The sequence below is a fragment of the Sprattus sprattus genome (genome assembly GCF_963457725.1).
Source record: "Sprattus sprattus genome assembly, chromosome: 20".
Taxonomy (NCBI): domain Eukaryota; kingdom Metazoa; phylum Chordata; class Actinopteri; order Clupeiformes; family Clupeidae; genus Sprattus; species Sprattus sprattus.
In genome coordinates, this window is record NC_137918.1 from 8,104,453 (window position 1) to 8,131,757 (window position 27,305).

Below are 27,305 nucleotides of genomic sequence, written 5' to 3' on the forward strand. Positions count from 1 at the left end.
TCTGCAGAGACCATACATTGTGGACTTACATGCATTTCATGCATGCAAACAGCACGCATAATAAGACTCTGTCCTGAATACTCTACGAACACTTCGGGAAAAATACTTTAAATAAAGCATAGTAGTAGGCTATTGCACGTGTTTGTGTCATGCTCTTACAAGTTTAAAATCACTGACCATTCAGTTTCAACCCGTCATCAGTTTCAAAAACAAAATAACTCATTGAACTCATTGAACAGTGAACTAGTTTTGGCTTCCAGAACTTACAGTAGGCCTAAGCACAGATAAAAAGTCTCTGTTGAAGATACTTCTTAAAATTGGGACATTCGACTGACAGTTACCTGATGAGCCTTTCTAAAGGGAATTTTGAAAGCCTTAAGTTAACATCAAACTCCTGACAGCCTGCAGCACCTCAGGGAACGACTACCATACCGTAGAAATTAGCCTATAACGTGGAACGGTCGTGGATTACGTAAAACATAATTTAAGTACAGGAGCCCCAGTCGGTCCTTCAGGGCACAACATATGGTTCGTGAAATGCAGCTAGTTTTGCACAGGAATCTTGCCTGGTAGTAGCAATTTCGTCATCACACTAGTGTCTCTGACGATGCGGCAAAATAGCGGCGCGCCTTGTAGCCAAGCAAACATGGCAGTTTTTAAAAATAGACTACTCACATGCACAGGACTCGGACAACAATCCACACCAGCTGTTCAGCCCACCACAATCCTGTCAGCGTGCCATCAATTACGGCACCTGCTCTGGTCTCCAACGTTCTCCGACACGGCTTGACAGACAGGATCCGAACTTGACCGGCTTGCCCGCCTCCTCACAGAACAGAGTGCACAGAGTATGCTAGAATGTGGGAGTGAGCGAGCCAGAGCGAGCTGTAGCTGCTTTGCAGCGGATTCTGCACGCTCATCTGAATGTAGGCTGCACCGGACCGTCCGGTCCACCTATGGCTGAATCAAACGTCTGCAGGAAATCACTTACCGACAAGGAAATCCAATTAAAACGGGAACTTTGCGCTTCGCAGGACAGGATTTGTCTGTTTTAATCCGACAGCATTAAACTGTCAGAGGCGCTCACCACAGCCAAAGTAAGGCCAGCTAGAGTTTATCCCTCATGTCGAATTGTCCTAAACATGCTCAAAATTCTGAAGCCCACTCAGTGTGGTGCTAATGTTGTTGTCATTTTGCGTATTAACAACTCTGTGGACTCCGGGGAGTAGATCACTGATCTCCCTACAATCAAATACACTGTTCTGTTAACAGTGGGGTTCACCAGACAATGAGAGCCTGTGTGACTGCACTGCCAGTATCCTGCACTCAGCAGAGAAGGTTACACAGATCCACAATTGTGAGGAGGGTGGATACAGATCAGCTCTATCTGCAGAACTTCTCCTATTGTACAATATAATAGCTTATGAAACAACAAGAATAGTCTAGAAGTAGCTGGTAATAGACATTAACATTTGCAGATGCACCCAATTCTAGACCAACACAAATTATGTGATTCTGAAGTAAAATATAAGATGCGCATAAATATTGATACACCTCATGCCTACAGAATTAAAAGGTTGGTGTAAAGCCATTTTTAGCACAAAAAAGAAGAAGAATTTAAAAATCAAAACAGTAAACCACTCCAGTGAAAATACCCTACTAAAAGCAGAGTGAGAAATAAAGAGAGATAAAGAGAGCCGCTCATTGACATGATCTTCCTTAATTGCTCATTATTTAGTCTACTGGGACTTAAGGGCCAAGGCAGTTCCGGCTCTGCACAGTAGACATCTGAGTGTTTTAATGCATTTATTTATCTACTCTATGTTCCTTCAGCTTTGTTTTTAATCTTTAATTTAATCGTTCTATTTTCTTTTATAATGCACCTCACTGTTTTAATCTCTGTCTGTTTTAATGTTCTATTATCTGCTCATTTGTAAAGCACTTTGAGTTACCAGTGTGTGTGAATTTCCCTCTATAAATAAACTTGCCTGGCTTTGAGTGTACTACCCCCTTGCCTTGGCACACTGTGCAGCCTGCCAACCCTCTTGTGGGCACCCTGGTGCCTAGCTGCCAACCCTCCAATGCAGGAACGTGCACAGGAATTTTGAAGGGCTGTTGCTCTGCCCTGGAATAAAGGGGCAACACGTTAATTTTTGTCACCGCACCTGCCACGCCCCGTCCCCTCGAAGCATTTTTTGCCTATATCACTTGAAACCCTCACTAACCGCCGCTGCCACGGCCCGTCCCCTGGACGCCTATTCCGCGATTATTTTATCTAGGCATACATGAAGTTCTGCAGGCGTAATACTTTTACGGAGGGGCAACTTCAGTCGAGGAGGGCAAACGGGCAGTTACCCAAGCAACCTTAGCCCCCTCCTGTGCACGTCCCTGCTCCAGTGGGCGCGCTAGCTGACACTTTGTGTCAATCACAGAGCCTACCCTGAGTGAGCTGAACATCATTAGCGTCATAAAGAGTGGATGAAGGATGGGCCAACAAGGGCTAACTGTCTCAAAGGCATCAGTGAATCACAGTATTCCCTACATCATCATCATCATCATCATCATTATCATCATCATCGTCATCATCACATTTAGAGAGAAAATGGAGAGGACGGAGAGAAGATAGGGAGTGCAGTCTACTGCCGACAGGGTAGCTTGAGCACCCCAATGCACAATCTTCACAACATGGACACTGGGGTACTTACAATTACATTTACATTTAGTAATTTAGCAGATGCTTTTATCCAAAGCGACGTACAGTACAAAGGAGAAAACAATCAAGCTACGAGCAAAAGAGACCTAAGGTGACAATAAATACTACTTTACATAAGGAATTAAAAGTGCAGAAGTAACTTTGGGTATACGATGGGCGATATAATTTAAGTTTAATATAACAAAATAATTTGCATCACCCACTACCCATTGACTGTCTATGTCTCTGCTCTGATTATGAGGTGCTTGCAATGCAGTTATTTAGCCTTAACGACTGCATCATCACCCCCTCTCTCACCTGTGGTGTGCTGTGTGACGATGTCGCCTCCGGAGCTATGACCACCCGGAGCGTGCGTTTGCTCCTCTTCCTCAGCGCCGAAGGAAGCTTCCCCTGAGCCGGCGCAGCCAGCAGCGGTAAGGTGTCCTGTTCCTCCCTTTGAGGAGCTGGTGCTGCACTTTTGCCCTTCATCTTCCTCTTGCGCTGGATTAGGGAGAGAGAGAGATACTTGCTGACTACATCCTCACCTCACACACACCCTCACACACAGACCCTCACCTCCTCAAGCCCAGAGAAGGGTAACTCTTAGAGACACTCGCTGACTACACCCTCACCTCACACACACACACACACACACACACACACACACCCTCACCTCCCCAAACCAAGAGAAGGAGAACTCTTCCCTGCTGCTGAATCTGAATCCCTTTAGATGCATCTGAGATATTTTGGTGTATAATTGAGAGTGATTAATGGCTGGCAGAGTGTGTGTTTTCAGATGTGGCCCTTTCTTCTCCAACCTTGACAAAAGGAAGCCTGATTAGGCCGCCCTGGACCATAATTGGTGTTGTCATGTGAACAAACGGGGGATTGTTTCCTGTTTCCTCTCTGACACAGTTACGGGTTTCGAGAGCTCAAGAGACAAATGGCTCTTTCAATATGGCTCCCGCATGTTAGATATTAAAAGTGACACAGGACAATTAAGAGAACAGCAGTTTTGGGATGTATGTTAGTAGGTCCTAAAGTGGAAGAGGCTGTTTCTGAATGTCATGTTCCCTATCCCTCTCTGTAATAATTATTTGTATTACAGATATATATACACATGTGACATGTGTTTTTATGATATGCATATATACATAGAGTAAGTTATATGAATGTTAATAGTGTAAAATGAGAACTATACTCATTACATCTCTCATAAGGTCTATACATACTGATGATGCCATCTAGAGGCAGGTGGAAGTATTGTAATACACGTTACTACCAGTCAACATCCTGTCCACGTTATCGGATCTCTATGAATACATATTCACCAAACAAGAAAGACAACATTTACAGAACACATTGAATAAACGGCCTTGTCTCTTACCTGGCTCCTAGGCTTTACTTTGGACTGAGGTGCCAGTGCTGGATAGGGGAGATGTACAAGTGTTTGTGGGTTAATTGAAAATATTTGCACCACTTGAGATGTATTGCATTATTAAGAGGATGTTTAACTGAAGTGTGAGGTTTCTCCTTAACTGAGAGACCAGCTAGGTGCTAGAGAGAAGCACTGAGTTAAAGGAAGGAGGTGAGGCACTGAGTTAAAGGAAGGAGGTGAGGCACTGAGTTAAAGGAAGAAAGGAAGGAGGTGATGCACTGAGTTAAAGGAAGGAGGTGAAGCACTGAGTTAAAGGAAGAAAGGAAGGAGGTGAAGCACTGAGTTAAAGGAAGAAAGGAAGGAGGTGAAGCACTGCGTTAAAGGAAGGAGGTGAAGCACTGAGTTAAAGGAAGGAGGTGAAGCACTGAGTTAAAGGAAGGAGGTGAAGCACTGAGTTAAAGGAAGAAAGGAAGGAGGTGAAGCACTGAGTGAAAGGAAGGAGGTGAAGCACTGAGTTAAAGGAAGAAAGGAAGGAGGTGAAGCACTGAGTTAAAGGAAGAAAGGAAGGAGGTGAAGCATTTAGTAAAAGGAAGGAGGTGAAGCACTGAGTGAAAGGAAGGAGGTGAAGCACTGAGTTAAAGGAAGAAAGGAAGGAGGTGAAGCACTGAGTGAAAGGAAGGAGGTGAAGCACTGAGTTAAAGGAAGAAAGGAAGGAGGTGAAGCACTGAGTGAAAGGAAGGAGGTGAAGCACTGAGTTAAAGGAAGGAGGTGAAGCACTGAGTTAAAGGAAGGAGGTGAAGCACTGAGTTAAAGGAAGAAAGGAAGGAGGTGAAGCACTGAGTGAAAGGAAGGAGGTGAAGCACTGAGTTAAAGGAAGAAAGGAAGGAGGTGAAGCATTTAGTAAAAGGAAGGAGGTGAAGCACTGCGTTAAAGGAAGGAGGTGAAGCACTGAGTTAAAGGAAGGAGGTGAAACACTGAGTTAAAGGAAGAAAGGAAGGAGGTGAAGCACTGAGTGAAAGGAAGGAGGTGAAGCACTGAGTTAAAGGAAGAAAGGAAGGAGGTGAAGCACTGAGTTAAAGGAAGGAGGTGAAGCACTGAGTTAAAGGAAGAAAGGAAGGAGGTGAAGCATTGAGTTAAAGGAAGGAGGTGAAGCACTGAGTTAAAGGAAGAAAGGAAGGAGGTGAAGCACTGAGTTAAAGGAAGGAGGTGAAGCACTGAGTTAAAGTAAGGAGGTGAAGCACTGAGTTAAAGGAAGGAGGTGAAGCACTGAGTTAAAGGAAGGAGGTGAAGCACTGAGTTAAAGGAAGGAGGTGAAGCACTGAGTTAAAGGAAGGAGGTGAAGCACTGAGTTAAAGTAAGGAGGTGAAGCACTAAGTTAAAGGAAGGAGGTGAAGAGGTATACTCACTGATCTATAATCAATAAATAAGCGTTACGGCCCAGGATCGTGCAGACCGCAACATCAAAGTGACCGTGACAGGTGAATGCATACAATCTCTAGTCAATGTACGGCCAGCAGCAGGTTGTCACGCTAGTCTGTTATTATAATAATAATTATTATTATTATTATTATTTTTATTATTATTATTTCGTACTCTTTTAAATAATGGTTGGTACTTCGTTGAAAAATCAGAGCACATCCGTCAGTTGTGACCGAATTGAACCCCTCAGTATCATGCCAATCAAATGTGACGTCACCGTGACACTAACTAGGATGCAGAATTTACAAGTGCTTCCTTACCTCACAAGGTAGAAAAAACTGACTTTAAAATGATGAGGTGTAAATAACAGAATCTTTTTCGAAAGGGGCTTTCATGTAGCCTTATGTAAGAGGCATTTCAACATAATAAAAGGTTTGGTGTATAAATGAAGACACTATGTGGACAGACATAGCCACAGAAAACCCTTTTCCAGAGTGAACCATCTATTTATGGGAAATGTGGGGAAAAGTCTTGGAAACTTCTATAAGAGCCTGTAATGAAGAAGAAAAAAAAAACTTTCCACCATTATTTTTTTTCCAGCTTTCCACAGTAGATTATACAGTTGGAATGCCAGTCTCTCCTTGAGAGCCCTCTCCGACTCTAATGCTTCCCAGAGCCTTCCAACAGAAGAGTAGAAACAGCACCTGGAAAGGCACCGGCCCAAAACAGGCCCGGACCCGGCCTGAGTCAGGGTCAGATCCCTTCCAGGGGCTGCAGCTACCTGGGCTGAGCCATCAGAAGCACGGGACAGTGAGGTCAGTGGAAAGAAAGACCAGATAGAAAGAAAGACAGAAAGAAAGAAAGAGAGAGGGAGAGAGAGAGAAATCTTGTCCGTAGTTTACCTGCCAGGTATCTCTCCAGCCTGTGGGTGGAGCGGTGGTGGCTGGGCCTGGAGCACCAGAAGAACAGCAGCCAGATGAGCAGCGTGGCCAGAACCAGAGCCACGACCCAGAGCAGACGGGCCAGCGCCGGGGACGCCAGGGCCCAGTCCTCCAGGGCATCCATGGTGGCGAGAGTGAAGTCTCTCGCTGACTCTTTCTTTCTTTCTTCTCCTCCCTTTCTCTCTCTCTCCCTCTCCCTTTCACTCTCTCTCACTCTTTCTTTCTCTTTCTCTCACTCCCTCCAGGGGCTAGCGCCCAGTAGCTCCCTCTCAGCAGAGGGAGGTGCGAGCACATAAACCGCAGAGGAAGAGCCAGATGGGTCCCAGCTGTGTGTGTGTGTGTGAGCGTGTGCGAGTGTGTGTGTGTGTGTGCGTCTGTGAGTGTGTGTGTGCAAGAGTGTGTGTCAGTCTGAGTATGTGCGAGTGTGTATATGTGTGTCTCAGTGTATGGAGCCCTCAGCATAGACTGACTATGTGTGTGTGTGTGTGTGTGTGTGTGTGTGTGTGTGTGTGTGTGTGTGTGTGTGATTATTAGTGTGAGTGCATGTGTGTGTGAAGCATTCGGTCTGTCAGTGCAGACTGCCTGTGTGTGTGTGTGTGTGTGAGGCTGTGTTTTACTCTCTGGAGGCTGTCCTGTGGTGAGGACAGGAGCATGGAAAACACAGCAGCTCCTCCCAGTAGGTCTCCAAACACACAAACACACACACAGACACACACACTCTCTCTCTCTCTCTCTCTCTCGCTTACCCTACTCACAGTGGGCTGGAGGAGGTGCCAGGTAATTGTGGGTGAGTAGACAAATATTGTCCAGAGGCGTTTTCCAGGTATCCTCCTTTACCTGTGAAGCCCCTATGACTGGAGGCAGTAGGTGTAGTCATGGCGACACTATTTATTACACCCTGGCAGCAGTAGCCAATGCCTGCCTGCCTGCCTGTCTGTCTGTCTGTCTGTCTGTCTGCCTGTCTGTCTGTCATTCCTCTACACATTTTCATCTCTCTCTCCTTCACGCTCCCTCTCTTGAGGCCCTCCCCTTCCGCCTCCCCCCCACCACACACACACACATTTACACACACATTTACACACACACACAGACACACACACACAGACACACAATCACACACACACACACACACACAGACACACACACAGACACACACACGCACACACACACACACAGACACACACCCCTCCAGGCAGGACCTAATGTCCCGTGTGGTTCCCATGGCAATTCATTTCAGGTCTGCTAAGTCTTGGCCAGCAGGCTGGCAGGCAGGCAAACAGCAATGGCTGCTGGGATATGAACATGTCAACATTCCCAAAGCTACCAAACCACAGCAGAGGGGCGGCTGACGTACAAACACCACTCCAACACTGCTTTACTTGCTGGCCTTGTTGTGATGTCCATACAAACAGAAATCACTCCCAGTCTCTATGACATCGGTGTGACCTTTCCATGAACTGTCTGAAATGACCTGGTTGCTGAAACCACAGCTCGGCATTCCAGACATCTAGTTATCTCGCCAAGTTCCTGTCAGGTAACATCCAAGCGCCTTCTAAAGTAATTTTGCCAGGACTACAAAGCCAGCTTGGTAAGAATGCAAAAGAAAATGTTATTTTGAGTTTGGGGTTATTATTTTTTGAACAGTTTTTATGGATAGTTACAAGATGGTATGGTGGTTCCACCTAGTGGTCACAAATTGTAATGCTCTGTTGTCAAAATATTCCAACCAACACAAAATTCTAGTCTTAATGGTCATTTTTGCAATAGGTCGTTGTATTTCAAACGTAAAGCCAACACCAGCTCCCCACGTCTACTAAGCAGTGCGCTACTCATCTCCCTCCACAGTAAGAGTCTTCAGTTAACATGGCCACCCCTGTGTAAGGCTAGAATGATACAATTCAGAAAGAGGACACCCCGATATCACCTTTGTCCATTGTGTTCCCAGCCTCCACTCATGCTGACCTAGGTATAGGGGTGATCCCAGGATTCTTATGACGACTACAACTATGTGTCTATGAATGTACTTCATGTTCGGTCTTATATTGATCCCTACAGCAGCTTAACACTGGTTTCACTCAGAGACTCAGAGAATCATATATACCTATACATATTTGGGTAACACTTTATAATAACCCTCCATAATAAACCATTTATGAAGCGTTTGTTCATAGTTTGTTTATCATTTACAAATCGTTATCCCAACATTTACAAACCTTAGTAATGTATTTGTAAACGAGTAGTAATGTATTTATGATTTATGAACCTGTTTTCTAATGATCTATAAGAGTTTTTTATAAGGACATTAGTTAGCGATTAATAAATAAGTAGTAATGTATTTACAAACATGTTTCAAATGATCTATAATATCATATATAAGGACATTAGTAAGCTATTTTTAAATGAGTATAGATGTATTTATTTCTATAGTATGTTCCTCAGTTACTGGCCATTTGTAAATGCTTATAAAGTATAGACTTATGAATTGGATGATGGCTTATGCATGACAAAGGTTATTCATGATGACCCATAAATGGTGAGCAGACCATCAGCACATACCTTTTAAAGGATATTACGAATCATTATTAACTCATTGAAACCTGCTTGCTTACTCATTTGTAAATTATTTACAAAATGTGAGCAGAACATTATTATATATACCTTATTAATGATCTTATAAATAATTAGAAAATGGTTTGAAAAATGTCCTTACAAACATGACTACTTGTTTACAAATAGCTAACTAATGTCCTTATAAATGGTCTTTTAGATCGTTAGAAAATCATTTGAAACATGTTCATAAATACATCTATACTCATTTAAAAATAGCTTACTAATGCCCTTATATATAATATTATAGATCATTTGAAACATGTTTGTAAATACATTAATACTCATTTATTAATCGCTAACTAATGTCCTTATAAAAAACTCTTATAGATCATTAGAAAACAGGTTCACAAATACGTTACTACTCGTTTACAAATACATTACTAAGGTTTGTAAATGTTGGGATAACAATTTGTAAATGATAAACAAACTATGAACAAATGCTTCATAAATGGTTTATTATGGAGGGTTATTATAAAGTGTTACCCATATTTGTGTTATATGGCCACAGTAGCATTGGTCTTATATTGATCCTACGCTGTGAGTGGACAGACAATCATATATACCTACACATAGTTGTGTAATACGGCCACAGCATCATCACAGATCTGTATGTATTACAGCATATTCACTCCTCATCCTCTTCTTCTCTTCTGTCTTTGAGCTTTGGATCCTCTCTTCCTCCACTCCTCTCTTCCTCTGCTCCTCCACTCCTCTACTCCTCCACTCCATTTCTCTCAGTCGTTCATCTCAGGTTTGGGTTTGTTCTTGTCATCTCACACATTCCAGTTTATAAGGTTCATTTGATGATTTTATATATCCCTAGTATATGTACCTAATTGCCATTCAACATGTTTATTCAATTATTAGGTACAGGTACTTTTCCTTACATTCTTGTAACCTTAAGTTTACTGTTGATTGTATTAATACACTGTTCATTCATTTACCATTCAAATAACTCACGTGATATGACTTTACATCCAAAAGCTGGCTTACATACCAGTACTGCTTGGTAACACTGTGGGTTACACAATATTTACCACATATTTTATCCCATAATGTTCTGACATTTATAACCTTCCAGCATGGTACTGCTCACTCAGCCTGATCATTGCCCACTGATTTAAACTCAGCCTGATCATTGTCTACCGATTTAAACTCAGCCTGATCATTGTCTACTGATTTAAACTCAGCCTGATCATTGCCCAGATTTAAACTCAGCCTGATCATTGCCCACTGATTTAAACTCAGCCTGATCATTGGCTACCCATTTAAACTCAGCTTGATCATTGCCCACTGATTTAAACTCAGCCTGATCATTGTCTACTGATTAAACTCAGCCTTATCATTAGGTGCGTTTCCATTCAGCTCGTTCGCATTAACGATTTGCATTCACGGACGATTCGCATAAAACAAATGCGCATCAGCGACCATTTCCATTCACCCGAGTCTTTAGTCTAATTTGGAGGAAGAGTTTTGTGCATGCTTGAATGGACGCCCTACTCTCTGCCGTCGGGACTTTTAATGCTGTAGCATTTGAGTTGTTTTGAATATAATTGCTAGAAGGAGAAGGCGTAGACGGTTTTAACATGTTTTACAAACTCACATAGCAGCGAATTCCGTTCCCCGCAGACGTCCGTACATCTGGGAACGAGCACGGTCTAGTGATTCTTTTAATTTGGTGAAGGCCCACTTCACTGCCCAGCTGTGGGTCGAAAACTTCAGGCTGACCAGGTCAGGATTTCAAGAATTGTGCAACGGATAGGCCCTGCTGTGTTGCCTGAAAGTATTTGCTGCCGAAAGCCTGTCCCCACCGACGAGCGCATTGCAATTGCACTTTACAAACTTGCAACATGCGCGGAATACCGTGTTGTGGGCGAAACGTACCACTGTACAAAGATGTTTATATGCAGTATGCTTTGCCATCCGAGTACAAAGAAATATATTAAGTTACCATACCTGGGCGAGGTGCAAGAGATTGCGAACCGAAACAACCGCGCACACCAGGTCCGCAGGTGTTAGATAGAATAAAATCAATGATCACAAAACAAAAAAACAATAATTTACAACAACAAAAAAGTACGTGTGGGGAGATAACATGTACACGTAGTTTGCACGTAAATCAAGTTAATCAGTTAGCCTACAATAAACTAGGTAATGATGATGATGTTCAGGGGAAACAACACACCGCAAACATAGATATACTATAGTATATAACAGCAGGTGCATATGCTGCATGAGGTGTGGTGTTTTAGCTGGCAGTTTGAGAAGCAGTAGAGGAACATCACATTCGGGGCAGACAGCAGCACGGTTGTCTCTCACTGCAACAGGACGTAGTCTACAGTCCAACTCCGAACATAAACAAATACACAAAAGACGCGAATCGCTCGAATAAACTGTTTCCATCTACGTTAAGCGCATTAACTAAATTCGAATAACTAGTTAATCCACCTCCCTCTGGCGAATCAAATTTATATGCGCATTGGGGAAGTTAATGTGAAACGCACGCGTTTCCAACCAGGATTAAATATTCGCATAGGAGGTAATGCGCATTAAGACATGGGATGGAAACGCACCTATTGCCAACTGATTTAAACTCAGCCTGATCATTGGCTACCCATTTAAACTCAGCCTGATCATTGGCTACCCATTTAAACTCAGCCTGATCATTGGCTACCCATTAAACTCAGCCTTATCATTGCCAACTGATTTAAACTCAGCCTGATCATTGTCTATTGACTCAGCCTGTTCATTGTTTATGGATTTAAACTCAGCCTGATCTTTGTCTACTGCTTAGCTTTCCTCCACACTCAGCTGGCTTAACCTAACCATCACCCTTCAGCCCAGATATTTACAGAACCTCCAGTAGATGGCACTGTGGAGTTTCTTTTAGAAAGACTGTGTGTGTGTGTGTGTGTGTCTGTGTGTGTATGTGTGTGTGTGTGTGTGTGTGCGTGTGCGTGTGCGTGTGCGTGTGTGTGTGTCCGTGTGTGTGTGCGTGCGTCCGTATGTGTGCGTCTTACAACAAATGAAAACAAATGGAGACGCAGCCAACCAGTTAAATACCAAGTCGTGTTTTGCATTTCATTAAAGGGTTACAAAAAGACTTATTGATTATCCAACCCTCCACTGTGGGACTCCACTAGAAGCCAGGTTCTGCGCCCGCCCAGTTGGGTGTCTGCGAGAGAGAGAGAGAGAGAGAGAGAGGGAAGGGGGGAGCAGGAGAGAGAGAGAGGCACAGCATTAGGGGGAGTGAGGTTACTTCTCCACTACATAGAGCCGGTCACAGTGTGTTACTCGTGCGTTAATATCATTAGCGCAGTTCTAGCTCACACACATCATTGTGTTATTGCTGTGAACGGTTTTTGGTAATTTGAACATGGAGTGCACTCCTAAAGTAAAGAAAACCATTAAAGAGAAACTGATCTAAGCAATAAACAATAATGTTAAAACCCCTTAATGAAGGAGTGTGAATGTCATCCCAACGCCTCCTGTTTTTAATGAAGAGAGAGGAAGTACACTAATCCACGGGGCGCTGGCGACAGACATGTTTGGTTTGGTTCTCCATCACTACATGATGGTTTGCGTGCCGATCCGTAGCCGTAGCCACTGAATGAGCAAACTGGGAAGTTCTCAACGGCACCGAGCGGCACTTTGTCTCGGTTCTACACTCCTAACGGGACAGATTCATTATCGCTTAAACTTCGTCTGGGGACATTCTTTCATTTCTGTGTAAACACGGGTCTGCACCACATGGGGGGAAGGAAACAAATGAAAACCCTGAGATAACCACAAAACATAACAACCTACTAATTACAACTAAAAGACCTGAGATCAGCACAAAACAGAACAACCTAACAATTACAACTAAATGAGTTGGAGAACAAAGAGCCCTTACTGAATAAAGATACGGGCAACAAAAGCAATCCCAGTTAAAATGTTCAATCTGCAATTCTGGTAAAAGGTTGTTGATAGTTGAGCTCAACAGCCAAACAAATTACACCCCTCCCTTCTATGCACCGAAGCAAAGTGCTGATTGGCTAGAATTGTCTATGGCTCGGTCCGTGCCACTATGTTTGCGTACAACGTTTGTTTTTTTTCACCATACACAGAATGGAGAGAGTAAGACACGTAACGTACCGGATTAGAATAGTGGGTATGACCTTTAAACCCAGTGTGTGTGTGTGTGTGTGTGTGTGTGTGTGTGTGTTTGTGTTTAGTCCGAGGCGGCACACTCACCTCAGTCCTGTTGCTGTGAGCGATCTTCTTCTCAATGTTCATCGCCAGCATCTGGCTACGGAATGACAGGCTCTTTGTCTTCTCGATCACCTGCTGGTAGGGAGACACCGCATTGTTGCCCATCACAACGTGACCCTGTGATGGGGAGAGAGGGAGAGGGGGAGAGAGGAGGGGAAGGGAAAAAAATCAATATGGGTTTAGCATTGTGGGTTCAGACGTGACTTTGCACTCTGTGACAGGAGTTCTCAGTCTGCACCAAAGTGGCTGAAATTGAAGACTAGAGGAGCATTGAACTGGCTGTGATGGACATGAACCTTACACAACTGCTACAAGCACAATCCCTCAGGAATAGTTCCAGTTCCACAAAGTCAAAAGGCTGTGGAAAAAAAACTCAAGTCTCTCCACAGCAAGTACTAAACGCAGATCTCCAAGCCAAGACAAAACTATTCCCGCACTACGCAGTAAATCCAGCATTTTATTCTAACTCTGCTGTGCACTCATGGTTAGAGGTAGAGTACCCTCTGAAACACAGCCCAATGTGAGCGAGAGCGCACACACACACACGGCTAGAGGTAGAGCTCCCTCTGAAACACAGCCCAATGTGCCTTGAAGTCAGTAGACCTAGAAGAGAGTGAGAGAGCCAGCACGCACGCACGCACGCACGCACGCACGCACACACACAGTCTCCAGTGGGGAGTCTCACCAGTTTGGAGTCGATCTTGGCGTCCAGCCGGGCGTTGCGGATGAGGTTGACGATCCATCGCTCAGCCTCCTCAGGGGACATGTTCAGCTTGTCAGCCAGCATGCTGCAGGGAGGGAGAGAGAGAGAGAGAGAGACACACACACACACACACACACACACACACACGCAGTTAGACTCCATACAGACCACTGATACAGGGACATTCACTTCAGTGATACAGGCACATGCACTTCAGTAATACTCTTCACAAAATACTGATAAAAGGCCTTGGGATGCACCGAAACTTGATTTTTAGGGTTCGGATGAATACCGAAAGCAGTACTTAAGATTTGCCCGAATCCAAATACAGTGGGGAAAATAAGTATTTGAACCCCTGCCGACTTCGCAAGTTTGGCCACTTGCAAAGAAATGTGTGATCTAGAATTTTAATGGTAGGTGTATTTTAACAGTGAGAAACAGAATATCAACAAAAAAATCCAGAAAACTGCATTTTATAAGATGTATGACTTTATTTGCATTTGATGCAAAAAATAAGTATTTGAACCCCCAAGCAAACAGCAAGAATTCTGGCTCCCAATGGCCAGTTATGTGCCCAAAAAGCACACAAATTAGTCCTCATTAGGTCTAACAAGGTATACCTGATCTCAACTGGTGACCTGTATAAAAGAAACCTGTCCAAAGAATCATACTTCACACCTTCAACCTCACCACCATGGGCAAGACCAAAGAGCTGTCCAAGGACGTCAGAGATAAGATTGTAGACCTGCACAAGGCTGGAATGGGCCACAAAACCACCGGCAAGCAGCTTGGTGAGAAGCAGATAACTATTGGTGCGATTATTCATAAATGGAAGCAACACCAAACAACTGTCACCCGCTCTAGGTCTGGGGCTCCATGCAAGATATCCCCTCGTGCGGAATCAGTGATCATTCGAAAGGTGCAGAATAACCCCAGAACTACACAGGGGGAGCTTGTGAATGATCTCAAGGCAGCTGGGACCAGAGTCACCAAGAAAACCATTGGCAACACACCACGCCGTAATTTTTTTAAATACTGCAGCACTCGCAAGGTCCCCCTGCTCAAGGAAACGCATGTACAGGGCCATCTGAAGTTTACCATTGCACACTTGAATGATTCTAGGGAGGATTGGGAGACAGAATGTGGTCAGATGATACCAAAATCAAGCTCTTTGGCATCAACTCGACTTGCCGTCTTTGACAGGGGGGGGGATGCTGAATATAACCCCTAGAGTACATCATACCCACCATCAAGCATGGAGGTGGAAACATTATGCTTTGGGGCTGTTTCTCTGCCAAGGGTACAGGACGACTCCACCGCATCAAGGGGACTATGGATGGGGCCATGTAACGTGGAATATTGGGCTTGAACCTCATTCCCTCATTCCCTCCCATTGAAAACACAACCTTAAAGATTTGGAGAGGATCTGGAAGGAGGAGTGGACCAAAATCCCTCCTGAGATGTTTGTAAACCTGGTGACCAACTACAAGAAACGTCTGACGTCTGTGCTTGCCAATAAGGGTTATTCCACCAATTACTAAGTAATTTTTGTCAGTCAGTTTTGGGGGTTCAAATACTTATTTTTTGCATCAAATGCAAATAAAGTCATAAATGTTATAAAATGCATTTTTCTGGATTTTGTTGTTGATATTCTGTTTCTCACTGTTAATATACACCTACCATTACAATTATAGATCACACATTTCTTTGCAAGTGGCCAAACTTGTGAAATCACAAGGGGTTCAAATACTTATTTTCCCCACTGTATGAATATGAAACACTGTTGATAATCGCATCTTGAAAAGAGATCAGCAAGTGGGTTATCATCTGCTTGATTCCATGACGATCTGTGTTGCTGTGGATATAGTGTTTAAGCAGCATCACGGCAGACTGGGCCGTCGTCATACAAGCATTAGCTGTGCTTACTACCCTACTCAGTTCCTTGTAGATTTGAGCCGTGAGAACATCTCCCATCAGTATCTACTTCTGAGCATTAATATGTTGCATGCAGTCAGTCTAAAACACATAGACGTTGATAGCACGGATCTGTTCCAACAAATGCTCAAACGGCAGGTATGTGGAGTTTCCTCTCGTGGTCGTAACCCTGAATTACAAGGTGATTTGGCAGAGCCAATTCCTGCTGCAGAGCATAGAGCCGTGTTCTGGCACTTGAAGTGGCTAACAGTTCTTCTTGCCAGTGCTATCAAGCCAGAGAAGAGGCGCTTTGATGTGTTAAAAGACACTCATGTACAACTGGAGTGTGAGCAGAGCACCCCACATTGGGGACCGACGTGGCACTCCTCATGTTTGCAGCATTGTCTCTCAAGACAAGGGGCACTTGCTAACGGGTACATCCCACACGTATGGACAATGCAGACAATGTTGCAGCGCTTGGAGAAAAGACTTTCAATGACTGAGTTGAACGTTGGTTAATTATAATTATATCTGGTAATTGTAAATTGGTCATCAGATCATTCACTCCATTCAGTGCAAACAACAAACCATGATGATTAAACATTATGACCTGGTGCATAGCTGAACAACAGAACTGTTCCTTCTGCTGACAGGCCAAGCGTAAGTTATATTCACCATCTATTTTTATTTTAATAGTATTACAACTAGAGAAGAAATAGCTCATTAAAGCCAGGGCATTCCATATAATCTTGTCATAGATCAGACCAGCGAATGTTGTGTTTGCATTAACGGCAGGTTTCTTTTTATACCCATAACTGCGCTGGGTGTTTTCGTGTTATAGTTCTATAGCATTAGAGTGCAAACGGATGGACACTGGCTGGAAACGAGTGAGAGTTTCTGCATTGCATGCTTTTCCAATAGTGTTGTTCCACCTGGCTGAGAGTGCATTGATTCCTCACAAGCCCTTTGGCCCCTCATAACTAACAGCGTTGCAGTCAGCAGCCTGAGGGGAACGGGAGCGAGACCTCACCACCACCCACTGGACTTCATTTCTTCTTTTCCCCTCTCTCGCTCTAACACACACACACACACACACACACACACACACACACACACACACACACACACACACACCAGCCTCTCATCAGTTGCTCTTACTCACATGGGACACACACACACACACACACACACACACACACACACAAGCCTCCCTCACCTCACCATTAGAGTTGCTCTAACTCACATGGGACACACACAGCCCTATTAAAGTCTCTTTATTCTAGTGTGTGTATTTCTCAAGAGAGCTGGAGCTAATTCAGCCCAAGCAACACAATCAAGCTTGACCAACAAACACCCCCCCGCCCGCCCCACACACACACGCACGCACGCACGCAACGGGGCCTATCTTACCCGATGCTGATGCACTGGTGGATGCGACAGAACGTCTCGAAAATGAACAGACGAGCATTCTCAATGAAGTCCTCCAAACAGGCCACCAGGAAGAAGTCGTTCACCAACACCTGGGATAGGAGGAGCAAAACATACATTGATGAATAATTAACATAATTAACAACAACAACAACAACAACTAGTGGTGGGCAGAATAAGCAAAAGCTGTACTCAAGTAAAAGTATTGTTACGTTTATTAATACTAAAAATAACAACAATAATAATGACTCGTCTTTATATGTCTAAGAAGCCAAAGCCGTTGACGCTGTAAGCTAGAAGCTGTGCACATAAAAGTAATTACATTTTTTTCAAAGTAGCCGGACGGCCTACCTTTTTATAAATGTACTCAAGTAAGACTGGAAAGTGTTCTGCTTTAAAATGACTACTATAATTAGAATTAATTGGGAAAAAACACTTCAGCACATGAAGCTGAGTCATAAAGCATTTCTACAGACCTCTGACAACAACACTCAACCAACCGCTATTCAATCCTATGGAGGACAGGAGAGCCGTGTGGTCGCTGTGTGTCTAAATATGCGAGTGAAATGTTTGTGAGCAATTTCACAGTGGAATGTGCTTTTCCACTAATGCATGTACCCTTAGCAGAAATGGCATCCTAATTGTGTACATGAGCTGGTTATTTTGGAATCATGCTCAACCTCTGTGTCATGACTGATTAATATACTGCACGCATGTCATCACCAAACAAACAAACAGACAGACGAACAATCAAACAAACCAACAAAAGCGTGTCTGCTCGGCAGCACTGCAAAACCAGGAGACCGCTTCTGAATTGTCAGGTCTCCTCTACCAGTGATGCCACTGAGACTGTGTGTGTGTGTGTGTGTGTGTGTGTGTGTGTGTGTGTGTGTGTGTGTGTGTGTGTGTGTGTGTGTGTATGTGTGCGTGCGTGTATTAGTGTTCTGAACAAGGCAGCATTAAAAATGTCAGGATTTGCCAGCGTCTGGTGTCTGGCTCAGTGGTGTCTGTTCAGAGGAACTCCACTACACTCCTAAGCCTTCTGAAGGAATTCTCACAAGCATCCTGACACCATATGACACCATGACAACAACATACACACCCCACCCCATTAGGAGGCGCTCAAGGGGAATCAGGTATGTGATGCGACAACCTGCACCGACGCACACTCCGATGTCTGACAAGACACACGCTTTTCCTGGCCTTACTGTGTATATGTGTGTGGGTGTCTGGGGGGGTTATACTTACAGCCTCGCACTCCCGCAGTTTCTTCTGAGCACTGTCAAAGTCGAAGTTCACATACAGGCACTCCACAAACTCTGTGATAGGATCCTTGTAAGTATAAGACTCCTGTAGAGAGACAGAGACAGAAAGACAGAAAGAGGAGACAATATTGAATCCTGTGCTGAGAAGCGGCTAGAATAATAATTCCTATTTCTTTTTTTTCCGCCTGCAATGACAAGGTTTTTATTGTAAGAGTGAAATGAAATAAACAAACATGAAATAAATAAACACACCTGCAGCTGAACACTACAGAGCTACAACCATGTGGGGAAAATAAAACCATTCAATCGACCGCCTGTGGGGACCCAACAAAAGAAACTACTGGGCCGCTACCTACTCAGTCCCCCCCAGATTAAATAAGAGTAGATAAATAACAAAGGGAAAGTGCTGGATCATAGAGTGCACAGCACAGCACCAAGCCTGCACCAGCGCATCCCCATCTTGGGTACAAACACTCGTCAGCAGAAGCTGAGAAAGTGCTGATCATGAGGCGAGGGGGAGGCCCAGACTCACCTGCTGGATAACCTTCACCAGGTCCTTCAGCACCTGCCGGCGCTTGCGCACGTCCTTGTTGGTGATGACGGCCGTGGTGAGGTAGCGCAGGATGTGGGGGCACATGGTCTGGATCGCGTTCAGGTACCTCAGAGAAACCACAGAACAATACAGATCAATACACCGCTCAAGTCACAGAACAGCAGTCACATTGGAGATGGAGAGAGACAGATCAATGGATAAATCCAAAGATACGGATCCTTGAGCCTAAGCAGAATATTCTTTTATAACAGCTGGCACACATACACGGCTCTGTAGCAATTTACACAATGTAACATCAATAAAGGATTGATCTGGTGCACTCAAAGAAGAAGTCTTTTTATAGATGACAGATGAAAACAATGCAAGTGAAAGACTGATTTTAAAGCATCTTGTAGTGCATCTGTAAGCATTATCCACCCCCTCACCTGGGAAAAATGCTTCAAAAAAGCAAACATCAAGGAAGCAAGTAACAGACTCTCTGTGTGTTTCTATGCGCAAGTGTGCATGTTTCTGTGTGCGAGTGTGTGTTTCTGTGAGTGAGTGGGTAGGGTCAAACGGTTGCATTGACAGAAGCCTAAGGGCGGTCTAGCTTCTCCCTTTGATCTTTAATGTGGCGTTTCACAGCCCGTATGCCCTTCACAATAGACAGGCGGCTTCATAGCGAGTGCCGCTTAATTGAAAAGCTGGGCCGCAAGCAGTGGGCAGAGAGCACCTCAAAAGACTGGGTGGGCACTGCACAAGAACCTGGCAACCCAATCCACACTGCAGTCACAGGCCCAGGGCTGGGAGACCGGGTGGTATTGCACAAGAACCTGGCAACCCAACCCACACTGCCATCATAGGCACAGGGCTCTGCATAGAGCAGGCAGAGGGGTAGCTAGACATTAGAAAAGGAGCCTCTCCACTGCAGAAACTCGCATGATTATGTGGATGGCATGTTTATGTCAACGGACCATCACTCCGTCCTTTTTCTTTTTTTTCTTTCTGTCTTTCACTTTCTCTCTCCCTTTCATGTCTCTGGCTCTTAGAGCTCCGCAGGCTTAAATAAACCATACCTTAATAAAACAAACTGTACACACTCTGGGAATGTTTTTTCATCCACATTTTTTGGTTTCGCTCCAATTAGTAGATGAAGAGCCCTGCTCTCCTCCACTCTCTTCTCTCCTCTTTGATTGACAGGCCTCTTGCCCAAGATGGAAGAATTCCATTGGTTTGCCAGTTTTGCAGGCACTACCAGACCCTAGTTCTTGACGTAGCCTAAATATTAATATTTTCTAGCATCAAAAGCGCAACCCTCAAACCCATACTGATACTGGCTGGGATCTATAGTGCATCACCAAACACATACTGCCAGGCATCTACAGCGCATCCCCAGACCCATACTTATACTGGCTGGGATCTAAAGCGCATCCCCAGACCCATACTTATACTGGCTGGCATGCTCCAGAGCCTCCTGAACCGCTCGGGATCCACCCCGGCCACACAACCCCGTCTTGCATAAGAGCCCAGTTACTGTGGAAGCTCTGGACAGAGGGTTTCATCAGCCAAGGAGCGCCCCCTCTGTACTGTCCGAGACCACGGATGAGGGAAGGGCTGGGTGATGTGGCCAAAAAATGTAATCTTTTTTAAGTGTTATGGATGGATCACACAGGTTTTTCTTATTAAAACCATACGACGTTTCCAATTACTAGGGCCATATGTGCAGTGTCACCCATCCCTAGGCTGAACATTACGGGGCAAGTCAACACATCGCTGTGTAAAACAACATAGCTTAACACTAGTGCTTTCAGTTAAAGTTTTTCTTTTCCATTTGTAATTTTTTTTTGATTGACGTTCGGAAACTGTGTAGTTGGATAACGTCACGGTTTGAGTGAATGGCGAGCTCTGTGGTAACTCCAGACTAGTGCTGCCACTGGCGTTTGAGAGACAGCAGAGTAAGACCTAATCTCGAATTGGCAAATTAGAAATTTTTCACATCGTTCCAAAACAAAAACTGGATTGAATCCCATTAATTGGATATTTGGCCCCAGCCCTAGGTGAGGATGTAGTCTACTCACTGTGGCTGGTAGAGGAAGAGCTCGATGATGTTGTCTCGACCCTTGGGGTGGTTGAAGAACACAAACAGTGACCAGTGGATGAGCCAGGTCCTCTGCTGGAGAGACTGGAGAGGGGAGCTGACAGACTGAGAAGAGAGAGAGAAAGAGAGAGAAAAAAAGAGAGAGTTATGACCGATTCTCAAGCTCAAAATCAGATCACAATGCTTATGGCAACTAATAGGCAATTACTAGATATGATCAGAAGTCACAGGGTAACCGGTTATAACCGTAAGCAATAAGAAGCTACAATGTAACCTCAGAAATGACTATGGTAACTAATAAGTAGTTACAAGCTAACTTCAGGTGGTACGTTAAGGGATAACAGCCGAAGAGGGAGGAGCCACTCCACAACACAAAGTGGCATATATGCTAACTAGCGTATAATGCTAACTAATAAAACGTTGAAAAGTTTCAGGTGAACAGAGCTTGAAATGACAAGTCAGGAGGTACACATACGCATCCAACCACAACAAATAAGAAAGAACGTGCCCTCATGCCTCATTATTAAAACCTAATGCAGTGATATACTGAACATCTGTGGGGTCTCAACATAATCCAGTGATATACTGAACATCTGTGGGGTCTCTAGACAGAATGTGGAACCGCTTTCAACCTGTCTAGACATAATGGTTACCTTTGAATGAGAGTGTGTTTTTTTGTTAAGTGTGTGTGTGTGTGTGTGTGTGTGTATGTACGCACTTCAAAATTACAGCCTTCTGGTCATTAATAATTCATGTCTGGTCCAAAAGCAAAACACAAATACGCTCTAAGCATTAGCACCCGAAATAACAGACCACGGCGAGGAAGCTAAATTGCTTCTCACGTTCTCTGAATCCAAAGCACATTACTGCAATAACTGCACATTAACCTCCAGCAGACGGGTAATGTGTGTGTGTGTGTGTCTGAGTGTGTGTGTGTGTGAGTGTGTAAAAAGCTTCACCAAACACTAGCAAATTCCTACTGATTTGCCCCCTGTGACGGGACAGAGTTACGTAACTAATGCAGGGCCAATACATCAAAGAGCACTTTAAATTATGAGATGTTTCATGAAAGAAAAAAAAAAAAAGGGAAAAAAATATTGCTTTTAATTGCATCTCATTAAACTATATTCTGCAACACTGTTAAAAGGTTATAGCTTATGATGTGCGTCCATCAAATTAAAGACTGAAGTCACAGTACGTTTCCTGTGAGTAGCAGAGGAGGCTTTCACTGCAGTGGCCCCTGACCAGGCTTACAGGAACTGTTTCTGAGATGGAAATCAGAGGTGACCCAATACACTTCTGCTTTATACTTCTGATGCTCAACTGAGTCCAGCATGCCGTTACACACGCACACCACACACCACACGATGCTCTACAACTTTGAATTTTGCTACTGCAGGACTATTTCAATCTGATTAAATAAAATAAAGTAAGTCATCAAAACACTTAAAAGGGCACATTTTCAGACAAGAGAACAAGAATTTAACAAGGATCATGTAAGAAGTAGAAAGTGATGTGCTTTAACCAGGACCATGTAAGAAGGAGAAAGTGATGTGCTTTAACCAGGACCATGTAAGAAGAAGAAAGGGATGCGCTTTAGGCAGAAACAGTGACGGCCGCTCACGTTGTTGTCGATGGTCTCCCTGAGGCGGGTCAGGTCCTCCATGGCTGCCTCCCAGTTCTGCATCAGGATCTCGGAGGCCAGCTTACCCCACAGGGAGCTCAGTGCGTTCCTGTCAGTGGAGGGAACCTGCCAGACCAATCACAAGCACATTTACTGACCAAACCGACCAATCACAAGCACATTTACTGACCAAACCTTTGTAAGCCAGTCCTGGACATTGGTTGCACTCAAGCTATGAAAATGTATATATTACATGCAGGCAACACACAATATACAGAGGTACAAAATATATATACACAGTATGTATACGCACTCAGGTGCTCAAACTGGGCGGGTATGTCTCTTAGAACAGCCCTTACAAATACACTACATCTGATCACAAAACAATCAGCACCTTACAAAACACACACTAGCTCCTTCCCAGGGCTCAATAAATAACATGGAGAGAGGGGGAGAGAAAGAGGGGGGAGGAGGAGAGAGAGAGAGAGAGACAGACAGAGAGAGACAACATTGTGCTCTCATTGAAAAGTCTTGGAGGAGAACCGTTTGAACTCAGCGCAGCAAAGACTTATACCCGTCACTAATGTGAAAGATATTTACTGTTGTGTCGGCAAATTATGCATCAACAATTGTTTGTTTCGCTAACTATCAGAATGATTAAAAGCAGGTGCAAAAGCAACTGGCAGCGGACAAATAACAAGTAGTTTAGCCATGGAGGTTCATTTGAATGTTTTAGCCATCGAGGAGGCACTCTGACCACCTGATGTTTTAACCGCACATCTGTTTTAACATCTGTATACAGTTTAGTAGTGTCCTTTATCTCTCAGCAGTCTCTCTGCAATGGCTTACGAAAGAGCAAGTCTGAAACGGCACACACATCTAACTCCGAACGGCTCTGGCACTCACCAACACTCGGAAGAAGTACAGGTACTCCGCAGCCCCTGAGTAGTTGCCACACTCATACTGAAACTTAGCATAGCGGTAAAGAGTGTCCAGGTACTCCTGACGGAACTGTGGATCAAACATATGAATACGTTTCATCAAGACTGCAAACACAACAGAGGAATACATACCTACGACTTACTGTGTGCCTCAAATGTAAATATGTGGTGTATGTTTGTGTTCACATACATAAGGCATAGAACGGGTTGATAAGTTGGGATAACTTACACTGTGTTTCTCAGCCAAATAGTCAAACAGCATCCTCCCATCTCTAGAAAATACAAGGTAAAATCAGTAACAAGAAGCAGATTCGTCCTGGTCAAATAACTAACGTTGATGGGATGGCTTGACTTACTGTAAGTAGAAACTTACCTTGTTGACTGCATCTGTCTGGTGGTCTCGGGGTCCTCGAACATCTTGACGATGGGCTCCGTTTCCGACTGCAGCTGTTTTAACTGAGCGACTACAGTCGTTCTCTTTTCCTTGAGCGCTGAGCAAAGGAAGGCAACATGGTTCATTATGTCAATACAGAGCGAAAGGATGGGCTGTACTTAAAAGAATGTGATGGGAGTGTAAACAAACAGCATGCAAGCTTGTGCCTTCCATCATTCTACTTACCGGGTGGGATTTCTTTGTCGGGTAACAGATTTTTGTACACATCCATAGCGAAATCCACCATGTTGGTTTCGCTGAGCAGGTCCAGTTTCCCTTGGAGTAGTTCCTTCTCATTGTAAATCTGTAAGCGAGATGACATGTATGTTAAGTAATATACATCTGAAATAATAATACATTTGTACACCTAACCCAGCAGGACGACATTAATGTGTTACCCAAGTGATAATCAGCTGACTGGGTGTAGCTTGCTAACATTAGCTACCTATTCAGCTATCGCTCAATAACCATGGGATGCCGGCTGGGTTGCCACCGTGGGGTAGATGCTAGCACGTGGAGGGAAATGAACAAGATATTCGGTCTCTAGACACGAATTACCTCTCACAATGTCACCTACAGGTAAGGAAAGATAAACATACCTCTTTCACAGAAAGAAATTCCAATAAGGGAAAGACCAAATGCCGGTCTAAAAAGTGCGCGATCCTGGTGGTTAGATCGTAGTCCGCCATTTTGGAGAAAGAACTTCCCTGTCTTCTTCTTCCCCTAATGGGCAAAGCCAATCAATGGTGCACTATAACTCTACTGCCTCCTAGCGTCGCGGGGCGAAATAGTAAAAACGGACCCAATTTGGTATGCGTCCTGAGTATGGATTTAATCCGCGTGGATGAAAGTAGTCTTGTGTTTTCAGTGTGGTGAGAGGAGTCAGCCTGGCTCTGCACTTGCCCTTCAGGCGATTGCTTAACCACTCAGGCTTTTCTTCAGTGGGCACTTAATAGGTAAAGGCTAGCTGTATGACCAGGGAAGAGAAACTGACCCTTTTTGCAGAATGGCGTTCTGTTCCACCTCTGGCCTTGTCCATTGACATTCATGTCAGTGCTTCAAAAAATAGCTCAGAGCTAAAAATGAGCTGTGGGAGTCTATGGCTATGTTTCTGGTTTCCAGGGAGACAGGCTACTCACAGGTTTCCTGTATCATTTCTACTATGAAGGAATGTAATGAAATGGCTGAAAGTTAAATTATGTTGACCAAAGTGCAAATTATGTTAATTGACTTGGTGTTTGTTTCTCCCAGCAGTTTAGTAACTGCCTCATTTCACTCTCCCACATAATTCCACAGAGACCTGTTGCACACGGTTCACCTTTTGGGGAATCCACTTACAGGCTCGCAGGAGGATGTGCACAACAGCGGACACACAAGTGCGCAGACAGTCACCCCTCTGCACAACATGCATAAACAGGTCTCTGTCAGTGTGTCAGGCAGCAAACTTTTACAAGAACCAGATAACACGTAAATCACACTGCAACTGCCAGTCTGTGTAATGGACCAAGGCTAAGATAGAATCACTGAATCAGAGACATTTCAACATTTCTGAGAATATAAATGTCACACAGAAATGACACATACTGCGGATGACTGTGGTGCATATATAGTGATCAGCAGGCCCCTTCCCTTCAGTGTGGGCGGTCCTTGGCCAAGTTAAGATTGAGACAGACTGCAGCTGATTTTCAAGCTTCAGAGAAAAAAAATCAGTTGGGTCCTTTCCCTCCCTCTCTCTCTCTTTCTCTCTCTCTCTCTCTCTCTGTCTCTCTCTCTCTCTCTGTGTTTGTGTGTGAATGAATTCAAGAACACTTTTATAGATTTCTTGAAAACCACTTTGTATGAGAGCCCTAATTCCCTCATCAGATCTAAATCAATATTCAGGATCAGCTCACACGCATTACAGTCATCACACACACACACACACACACACACACACACATACACACACACACACACACACACACACACCTTCACAGTGACTAATAAAATAATGAGCACACACGCTCTGAGTCCACCCCATGGTCAGGACTGGATGTATCCCAGCCTCAGCTCTGAGTCCACCCCATGGGCAGGACTGGATGTATCCCAGCCTCAGCTCTGAGTCCACCCCATGGGCAGGACTGGATGTATCCCAGCCTCAGCTCTGAGTCCACCCCATGGGCAGGACTGGATGTATCCCAGCCTCAGCTTCTTTGTGTAGGCAAGCACAGCCCCACGGCCCACGGCAGACTCGACCTCTCAACCTCGGGCTTGGGAGGCGGCGTGCTAAAACCCATGGGTACTAGCCTCTGCCTCAACACGATTCTGATGGTGTCGGGGGAGTGAGGTTAACTCACAGCAAAGCACTGTACCCACTGCCTACACACACATACACACACTCACACACACACAAACAGTACACTCGGCAACACCTCTCTTAAGGTGTCAGGGAGTGAGGTTTACTCACTGCAAAGTGCTGTTCCCGCTGCCTACACACAGACACACACACACACACACACACACACACACACACATACACATACACATACACATACACATACACATACACATACACATACACATACACATACACATACACATACACATACACACACACGATACACACACACGATACACACACTAGCACGTCTCTTAAGGTGTCGGGAGTGAGGTTTACTCACTGCACAGCACTGTACCCACTGGCTACTGTTACACTACCTCTGTCAACACATCTGGGTTGACATTTTTGCCTGGACTGAAAGCTTCATCACCATACTCCACACTCCAAGGAAACAAAGCATCTCTGATCAGATAGTTGGCCCAGAGCTATTTGAGGCCAAGAGATAATGCTTCAGGAAACACAGTGATGGATTAAATGAAGGAAGGTCATAAGGTGAAGTCAATTGCTAACGTCACACATAATCATACGCAAGTACAGCTGCCATGGTTACCCTGTGGAAACAGTGTAAATATATAGCTAGAACTGGTGCATTGTGGGTATCTAAAAGCTGGGCAGTACTTTATATTGATGTTAAATGATAATACAAAAGCCACCGCAGTAGCACAGGTTCAGCATTTTTACACATGATTATTT

At 44.3% G+C, this 27,305-nt stretch overlaps 2 protein-coding genes across 2 annotated transcripts in view; both read right to left on the reverse strand.

Annotated features, from left to right (window-relative positions):
* pleca (plectin a) overlaps positions 1-777 on the reverse strand; it is a 144,600-nt gene extending 143,823 nt beyond the window's left edge. The window contains exon 1 of the mRNA XM_080859425.1: positions 676-777. The gene's annotated coding sequence lies outside the window, so the exon portion shown is untranslated. The remainder of the gene's footprint in view (positions 1-675) is intronic.
* Positions 778-12,090: 11,313 nt separating this feature from the next.
* Positions 12,091-24,950, reverse strand: eif3eb (eukaryotic translation initiation factor 3, subunit E, b). Its single transcript, XM_080859043.1, has 13 exons — positions 24,832-24,950; positions 24,419-24,536; positions 24,173-24,290; positions 24,029-24,071; positions 23,765-23,869; positions 22,859-22,984; positions 21,215-21,339; positions 19,137-19,263; positions 18,588-18,689; positions 17,322-17,431; positions 13,980-14,082; positions 13,277-13,411; positions 12,091-12,215 (listed from the first exon to the last, which is right to left on the reverse strand). The coding sequence occupies exons 1-13, from the start codon at positions 24,919-24,921 to the stop codon at positions 12,180-12,182; spliced, it is 1,338 nt and encodes a 445-aa protein (XP_080715169.1). The 5' UTR covers positions 24,922-24,950; the 3' UTR covers positions 12,091-12,179.
* Between the last annotated feature and the right edge of the window lie 2,355 nt (positions 24,951-27,305).

Excerpts from the sequence above, each read along its gene's own strand:
- eif3eb (XM_080859043.1), bottom strand. The coding sequence starts at position 24,921 with ATGGCGGACTACGATCTAACCACCAGGATCGCGCACTTTTTAGACCGG. Across the intron at positions 17,432-18,587 it reads AACTGCGGGAGTGCGAGGCT|GTGTTGGTGAACGACTTCTT; the intron begins GTAAGTATAACC and ends CTCCTATCCCAG. Across the intron at positions 12,216-13,276 it reads CTCACAGCAACAGGACTGAG|ACACCCAACTGGGCGGGCGC; the intron begins GTGAGTGTGCCG and ends TCTCTCTCGCAG.